Source organism: Lygodium microphyllum, chromosome 9 (genome assembly GCF_053477565.2).
Source record: "Lygodium microphyllum isolate KBCC chromosome 9, Lygodium_microphyllum_v1.1.10, whole genome shotgun sequence".
Taxonomy (NCBI): domain Eukaryota; kingdom Viridiplantae; phylum Streptophyta; class Polypodiopsida; order Schizaeales; family Lygodiaceae; genus Lygodium; species Lygodium microphyllum.
This window is the reverse complement of record NC_141143.1, coordinates 67,596,504-67,604,923: the sequence shown is the minus strand read 5'-3', so window position 1 is coordinate 67,604,923 and position 8,420 is coordinate 67,596,504. Positions and strand designations below refer to the sequence as shown.

The 8,420-nt window shown below is 38.4% G+C and overlaps 1 protein-coding gene across 1 annotated transcript; it reads left to right on the top strand.

Annotated features, from left to right (window-relative positions):
• The first annotated feature begins 5,102 nt into the window (after positions 1-5,102).
• Positions 5,103-5,951, top strand: LOC148031134 (uncharacterized). Its single transcript, XM_087684674.1, has 2 exons — positions 5,103-5,348; positions 5,573-5,951. Exons 1-2 carry the CDS (start codon positions 5,203-5,205, stop codon positions 5,808-5,810), a joined length of 384 nt encoding a protein of 127 aa, XP_087540800.1. The 5' UTR covers positions 5,103-5,202; the 3' UTR covers positions 5,811-5,951.
• The last annotated feature ends 2,469 nt before the right edge of the window (positions 5,952-8,420 follow it).

The following is an 8,420-nucleotide window of genomic DNA, read 5'->3' as shown; positions in this document are numbered from 1 at the left end:
CACCCTCTCATTGTATGATAGGGTTTGATCAATTTGAGTAGAATATGAAAAATTTCACTAATTGCAGACGCTTAGCCCACCATATCCTCCATAAAACATATTTTGTATCACTTACTGAATTTGCATGAATGGAGTAATAAATAGGTGTCAAAGTCTAGCTGAGATAGCTTGATCAACCCTAAAAAATTGCAGTGTGAAAATATTTTCCACGATTCAAATATTTCTTTTCTTAGAGTGAAACTACACTGATATCCTAAGCAGTAGACTTCAGAAAAACAACTTTGAAAGTCTTCCCTCTTTCCTTCCTCTCAACCCTTAGCATGAACATTTTTTGATTCTTACCAAATCATGTTATACTGTAATAAGATTTTTCCTATAAGGAGTACCTCACTACAAGGTCCTATTAAAATATTTATTCCTTTTCTTTTCAATGCTCATGTCACACACTTACCATAGTGATATTAATGCTACACTAACCTCCTTTCGTTGCAACTTAGATCTCACTCGAATGAACCCTATATTTTTCTAAACACATTTCCTTGATAAAATGGATTGTGCCAATATTAAATACGTAATTTTGGATATTAGAATTGATAGTGTTGTTGGCCTCATTTTTCCCTACATTGAGTGTTGCTAAAGACGGACCCACCACATAGGAAGGTCTTGCCTCGTTGGACATGCTAACCTTTTTACAAGGGGATATGATGAATGAAGAAAAGAACATGAGTAGGACGAGGCAAGGGTTTACAACCTAGGGAAGTGCTTTGTTGGAAATAAGCTTGGTCTTTGCCTTCTCTCTCACTCTCAAATGCTCTTGTATTTTATCACTCCTTACTGTCCTGCTATCACCAACCTCTCTTGTCGTTTATTGATTTGTTCACTTCCCCCTCCCTCAATCCAATGCCCCCCCCCTTTTTGGGTGATCAATTCAACCTTACTATCCCTTATAGACCCCCCTTCCCACCTCTTGAAAATAGGCACTCCCCCCTCTACTCGCATAGCATACCCACATGAGAGAGAGAGAGTGTGTGTGTGTATGTGCATGTGAAAGTGAGAGTGAGAGAGGTAAACAAAGAGGGAAAGAGCGTATATGTATATGTATATGTATATGTATATGTATATGTATATGTATATGTATATGTATATGTATATGTGTGTGTGCATGTGTGGTGGGGAGAGAGTAACAAGGAGAGATAAAGAGAGAGAATAGACAACTAATTTCTTTATTGACTCCATCATCTCCTTCTTCTCTCTTTGGCTAGTCACCATTTGCATTAACATTAACATCAACATTATTTTTACTTAGTTTCCTTTCATAATGCTTCTAGAAGCCCTAATCATTTAGCCCTATTCACCATTGTCATGTAATGTTTGGCATAGAGTGCGAAAGCAAGAGATTTACTGCCATGTGGATGAATTCATGCTTTGGCTACAGACTAGTAAGTGATAGGTGTCTTGCTTAACACACTTCTCAAACTTGCTCATTGTCATAGTAATAAGAGACAGTTAGTGATAGTCAGTGAAGTCTTGGAAGGTCATGATCATGTGGCTCGGTATATTGGCTTTATAGTCACTTAAGTGACTTATTTTGGAGGCTATTGGTGTAGAGTCTATCGTGAAGATAGAGAAAGACCATTTAGTGTAGATTTAGGGGCACCAACAAGATTGAATGGGCAACTGCTATCCAACGTGACCACAAAGGTGAAGGAGATGGCATGCTAACTGGGAGATAGCCCAAGGAAAAGGTAGAGGGAAGAGCCAAAGAAAGTAAGTGGGCTAGCAATTCATGCATTGGAGAGGAGAGAGGAGAGTATTGGGATTGTTTTGGAACAAGGAAGTATAGGGAAAAAGAGGGTAGCAAGTCATCCTTGATGAGCATTACCTTCTATTGAGCTTTTCTCTTGCTCTATTAAGTGATTCTTGGTCTCTAACATCGGGAAAACCTTCATTGAACATCAAATGAGTGTTTTGTGTGGATTGAGAGCTACCTGTGGGCTGTTTTTGACTATGTACAATAGTGAGAAATAGGGCAATAAGATGTCCTTTAACTTCTTCACCTCTTACAAGGACTTGGATATGATCACTTGATTCTTAGTCCTGAACTTCAGGGAAAACTTCCTCAATCATCAAATAGGACTTTTGATGGGTTTAAGCTCTTTATATGGACTATTTTGGGCCGTGAATAATAGGTAAGAATAGGGTTACATGCTGTAATTGGAGTTTTGATGCTCCAATAGAGTCTCTTTGGTGGTCTACCGATTGGATTATATTCTCTATCAATGATAGAGATATTCTAAAGAATAAATCTTTGATTTTTTTGGATTTAATGCAGCATCAATACCATGTTTTGTTGCTATAATAAAACTATAAGTATAGGGCTAAAGTGTTTTTGAAGGTACATATATGGTATTGGTAGGGATTTATACATTCTTATTCATGTATCTTGCCTATGGTGGATGCTACCTATCATTTACCATCAACAAATTGATGTATGCTTGAGATTTTGAGGTGTTACCTATATCTTTTGGATTATGTTTAGCAAATATTATTCATGTATCAATGAACATACTGAGCCATAGTCTCAGTTTATGTTGGGCTATTGTCCTAAGTGGGTGCATGTGCCTTTGTCTTGGGCATATCTATCAGATGTATGAGATGAATTATAGATTACTTGCTTTGTTCAACCATATGAAATGAGATTACTAGGTTTCACATCTATCTGTCTTTATTAAATCTTCTAAATTCTCAACTCTATTTCTTTCTTCATGTTTCATCTCTCAACCCCCCTACACCCTTCTGCCTCTTACCCTTATGGTAGGCCTTCAACCTTGCATGCTTTGAAACCATTGTAGCTGCATCAAAACCCTAGCCACTTGGAACCCATCAAGCACCAAAGGATCAATGCTCATTTAAGGCTACCATTGAAGCATTGTTGTGAATAACTATGGTGCCCAATTTAACGAGAATAGTAGAACCGATGCAAGGCAAAATGTATCAATCAAGCAATTGTGATTGTTGTAGAAACAAATAGAAAAACAAAACGGATAGTTGACTTCCATTGCCAAGTTGATAAGTCCAAGTTTTTTGCAACATTACAATGTTATTGAATTATGTTCGTTCTTAGGGGTTATTGAATGGATTGCCTACTTTGTTTTTGTATGAATACTTTATGGTTGTAATTGTGACAATAAGGAGACTCAAGTGGTTATATAGTTGTTGGTCCCAAAGGAAAACCTATGCTATTAAGAGTTGGACTAGCTCCATGGTCTAATGGGAATGCTTGAGAGAATGAGATTGTAATATCCTTGATCTTCTCCCATGTGAATGGGGGATTGCAAGGACACTCAAGGTGGAGGGGGGGGGGGGGGGTTTCACATTTATTGTCATCTTCCACCCAGCCATCTGAATGCAAATGACACCTCTAGTCCATCTTAATGCATCTCAAGATAGAGAGGGTTGACTTCAAGTTCATACTTCCCCTTTTGTAGTCTATGCAATATTAACGTAAAGTCGATGCGTACCATGGCAATTCATGTGAATGGTAAAACAAAGATGTTGATGAGTTTGACGTTCATGCATAACCAAGGGGAAAATAATTGCTTTGGGGTGGGATGCATGAGTGAAAAAATAATTAATTTCAAAGACGGGGGTCATTACAAGGGGGGAAGGGTCTTGGGGTGGTTTAAAGGGTTGGATATAGCAATGCCCTAAAAATTCACTTTTAGAAGCTTATCAAAAATGCATTTGAAAAACCAAAGCTTGAAAATTTATAGATACTTTTAGGAGGAAAAGTTCGTTGTTAGAAGCCTATCAGAAATGCATTTGAAAAACCAAAGCTTGGAAATTTATAGATAATTTTAGGAGGAAGAGTATATGATTAGATATAAATGCATTTAGACTATTCTACTATTAGTCTTAAGCCACACCACAAATGGATAAAATAGGGTTAGACAAATAGTAAGCTCTATTGGTAGATGAGAGTAGACTCTATAATTGATGGCTCCTTTGAATAATTTTTTTTGTTGCAATCCAACACCATGGACTCACTTATGACAATATTTAGGCTCTGACATCGAGGATAACACCACCTTAACTTGACACCAAGGAGGACTTAGGTTGGTAAATTAACGAGAAGTGCAAAAAGCATGTGGTAAGACCACCATGTCAACTCATGATTGGGCCTGTATTTGCCAAGAGACAAACATATTTTGGCTATGGATCTCCCCCATTAGAGGCAAAAATCCACGCTCAATTCAAAAAGCGAAAAAGGCTCATTTGTAAAAGGTGAAATATTAGATTAACAAGTTTAAACCCTTGGCAATCCTTCCTCAATCCTAAGCTCCAACGAGTGGGGCCAAACACCGTTTTGGTGATGAAATTGTCCACAGACTATTTGTGTAAGCAATAGTGCAAACAATTTTCACATTACCTTGACTGCCTAGGGTAGTGCATCTCTACCCTTAGCATACACAAGTTATTGGATATGGCAAAGCAGATTAGTGGAACACTAGTAAATATGCTAGTTTCTTAGACTTATTGTATGTCTAGAGTTTTGACCTCTTTCCATGTATGTCTAGAGTTTTGACCTCTTTCCATGTGTCTCTTATTAGATGCAAACTCCTCAAGTGGGAATAGGGTGTTAGACGTCCAAATTGGGTATAGAGTACTTAAGCCGCAATATTTGAGTTTCACCTCAACCAAATGTCAAGGATATAAAACTTGTAAGGATTAAACATTAAGTCTTAGAGTGGCCACTTATAGAGTTTCAAAATAATTTTAATCTTTTTTATAATGTACAAAATTGAATTAAGAAATAATATTTACATCAGCCCTACTTTAGACCAAAGGGGCATGGTAATCTATCTATGCATCTTGTTAATCTTACTTGTAGTTAGCAAGCACGCAAAAGATCATGCCACGTCGCCTAAACTTGAGGTTATTTAACTTTCTCCTAGAGAGTCTAGGACTCAGGAGGTTGTGGCATGGCCCAAGCCTTAGTCTTAACCAATCAAGTTTATAATACGAGAGAGAGAGTCGATCATAGAAAGCCAGTTTGATTGGAGGATTCCTTATCCACGAGAAATACGAAAAGGAACGACCAAAGGGGGGATTTGCAAGCAGCAGAAGCATATGCCATTTCTTCGATTCAGAGGTAGACACTAAAACGAGAGAGAGAGAGAGAGAGAAAGAGAGAGAGAAACCATGGCCGCCTCTGCAAGTGCTGCGACTTTGCAGATAGTTTCATCTCCTGCTGTGCTTCCGGGACGCTACACCCTCAATTCGCTGACGTCACCAGCGGCCATTGCTCCTCTCAAGGCTTACTCCAATGGCAGCCGAGTTACGATGAGGCAAGCGCTCTCTTAACACACACACACACACACACACACACACGCACATTCACACACACTCTCTCTCATACAGACACACATACGCTCACAGAACACCATATGTTCGTTAATGATTAGCAGTATGAAGATTTGAAACCCTAAAGTGACTCAGAAGAGATCGCAGAAACCCTAAGCTCCACATATAAGTCCGCCTTCTTCTGTTGCATGTGTTTGTGATGTTGCAGTGCGGCATCCCCGAGGAAGGATGCGGACGGTCCGCGAGCTTCGACGACGGCTGCTGTAGCGCTCGTGGCAGCAGCAGCCGCCCTGATCATCCCGGAGGTTGCGGAAGCTGCCCAGCCCGGCGTCTCTCCTTCTCTCAAGAATCTGTTGCTCAGCGTCGTCGCAGGCGGCGTCGTTCTTGTCGGCCTCGGAGGTGCCGTTGCTGCTGTCTCTACCTTCGACCCTGTCAAGAGAAAGTGAATCCTTTCACATGCTTCCATGGCAGCCCTACCTCATATCCCAGAAAATAATAGTTTACTTTTGTGGCCTCTTTCCCACATTTAATCCTTTTTAATTTTATACAATACTAAATTGAAATGCAATTCTTTCTCTGGTGCATTACTTAGGAGCAAATAGATATTTTCTTATGGCTTTGACGATGTGGTGCCCACGGTTTGAACTCATGCAACCTATAACTCAACCAATACCCAAACCACTACGCCATGAGTATAAACGCCTTATATTGAACAAGGCTACACCCTTTGCCATTGATACTACATAGATTCATATGTTAACAAGACATAAGTGGAAGGGCTTAGAGGCTAGAAGGTAAGGGTGGAGGGTTCTTGTTCATGGTGAAGAGGTTGCTAACGTCAAGAAAATAGTTGGAATCATCCATTGGTGAAGAATGTTCTTGAATGTGTGCACTAACACTTTCTAATAAATCACAATTTCGATCTTCTCTAGCATGGAAACACTAGCAATGACCGCTCTAACTTCACATGTGCTTAGGTTGATTAGTGCCATTAATGTTCTATTTTGCTTGGATAATATAGTGGTATTGTCTTATAAGCCATTTTATTGGAACATTAATGTGGATGTTCTGTTGCCCCCCCTATGAGAAGTACATGGATCACTAGTGGGATTAGTTTGCTTTTTGTAGGAGCACATAATTATGAATGTGTCTTTCTATAGGATGGAGCATGTGAACACCCTTTAGAGCACCTAGTATTTCCATATGTTTTATGCTCTCTAGTGAGTTCTAGTTTTTTGTTGTCATGGCTTCTTGTATTGCCTTTGCAATACTTCTTCGGACAAGTCATGGCAATCAAGGATCGATATTCTTGGAATCTTGTGGTTTCTACTTAGGACAAGGACAATCAATACGATGGTGGAAGTATTGAATTCGTACCAATTTCACTATGTACCTTCATGCATTTCTTGATTAGAGGCTAAATTTGTCTTAGTACAAGTTCTCCCAAGTTTTTGAGCTAGCAATAATGGATCTTTACCACCTTTGAAATATTAAATAAAATGCCCTAAGCAAACCTATTGGGATTTTGGTGCTTGATTTAATTAGCTAATAGTGAAAATCATTTGCATTAGTGAGATGGCATTTTTATTTAATATTGTATCATATGCTTTGTAAACTTTGCCAAACACTTGTGCATGAATGTAGCAAATACCCTTGATATGCCTTGTTAATGCCCTTACTAAAAGATGCAAATATGTGTGTAGTCTCTGTGTAGAACTTGTTTCCATTTTAATAAAACCTCTCTTTAAGGTGGGTCATATATTAAAGTACGGTTGTGTGTGCTTGTAGAGAGTGAGATGTTGCTTAAGATATAGTTTTGTGTGCTAATAATGACTAGGAGTGATAATGCAACGTAGCAAGCTTTCATGCACTCAATAATTTGGCAATGCATTTGTGCTACTTTTGAGGTATACTAGAATGCTCACTTTGTAATGCTCAAAATATATGAACACAACCTTTGAAGTTTATAACTATCTTGTTGACTTTGTTGTGTAGGATGTACAATAGCTAATTGCCCCATGGTAATTGTAAAAACATTGAATACCAATATTATTGTATCAAAGCATTTGGACTTATAGGTTATTATTTGCATGAATTAGTCCTTGATGTATTAATATTGTGGGCATTGTAAGTAGGCTTCTTGACCTCTTTGCATATTGTATATTTATAACATTGAGATGTGATCCACAGTGCAAATGTCATTTATAGATTGAAGCCAAGAGCTTGACAATAGTCATGCTCTTTTCCCTTAGCATGCAAGTCTTGCCATGGAAAGGGGATAGCTAACATTAATTTCCTCTATAGTGGTTTCGAAAATCCCAAATGACATGGTGTTTCCCTTTTGCTACAATCTTTCTAATGATGCTTTTACGTAAGCCTTATCGCCTTAAGCGATATGTCTATTGCAATGACTTTTTCAATGAAGCAATTATATTGAGGGAAGTCATTATGCATGTGCCATATTCCTAGTATCAAGATAAGTGTTATCACGCTCACTCTTCTACTTCAGACCTCAACAAAAATGCAATTATCAAATTGTTCCAAAAGGGTGGGTCTTATTGAATTTGAAAGCCATATATGAGGATTGAATTTGACAACATCATATGCAAGTCACAAGTTATTCATTTATCAAGTGTGACATGTGTGGCATCATTCATCCTCATAGATGCCTTGCTCCACATAGTGGTTCAGTACTTTCAAACAAGTAACCAAATGTTTCCATTATCTCTTAATGTAGGAGCAAGTGACAGAGAATATCGGAGGCCCCAATTGTGGAAGTGAGTCATAACTGAAATATATGAATTGAGCTTTCAATCATAGCTAAGGGTCTGATAAAGTGATTCCAAGTGTTCACAACTTATTTTGGAGTAACAATCTATGCCATTCATAATATCACCAAATGTGAAGAACACTTTTGTTATCAACCCTTTCATGTGACTTAGAAACCCTTGAAAAAATATTCACTCTCTCAATGCCTAGGCCATAAAAAGTGTGGTGGTACCACAATTGATTGCACTTCACGCTTGAAGCTATGCTTCTCACAATAAGAGTGTATT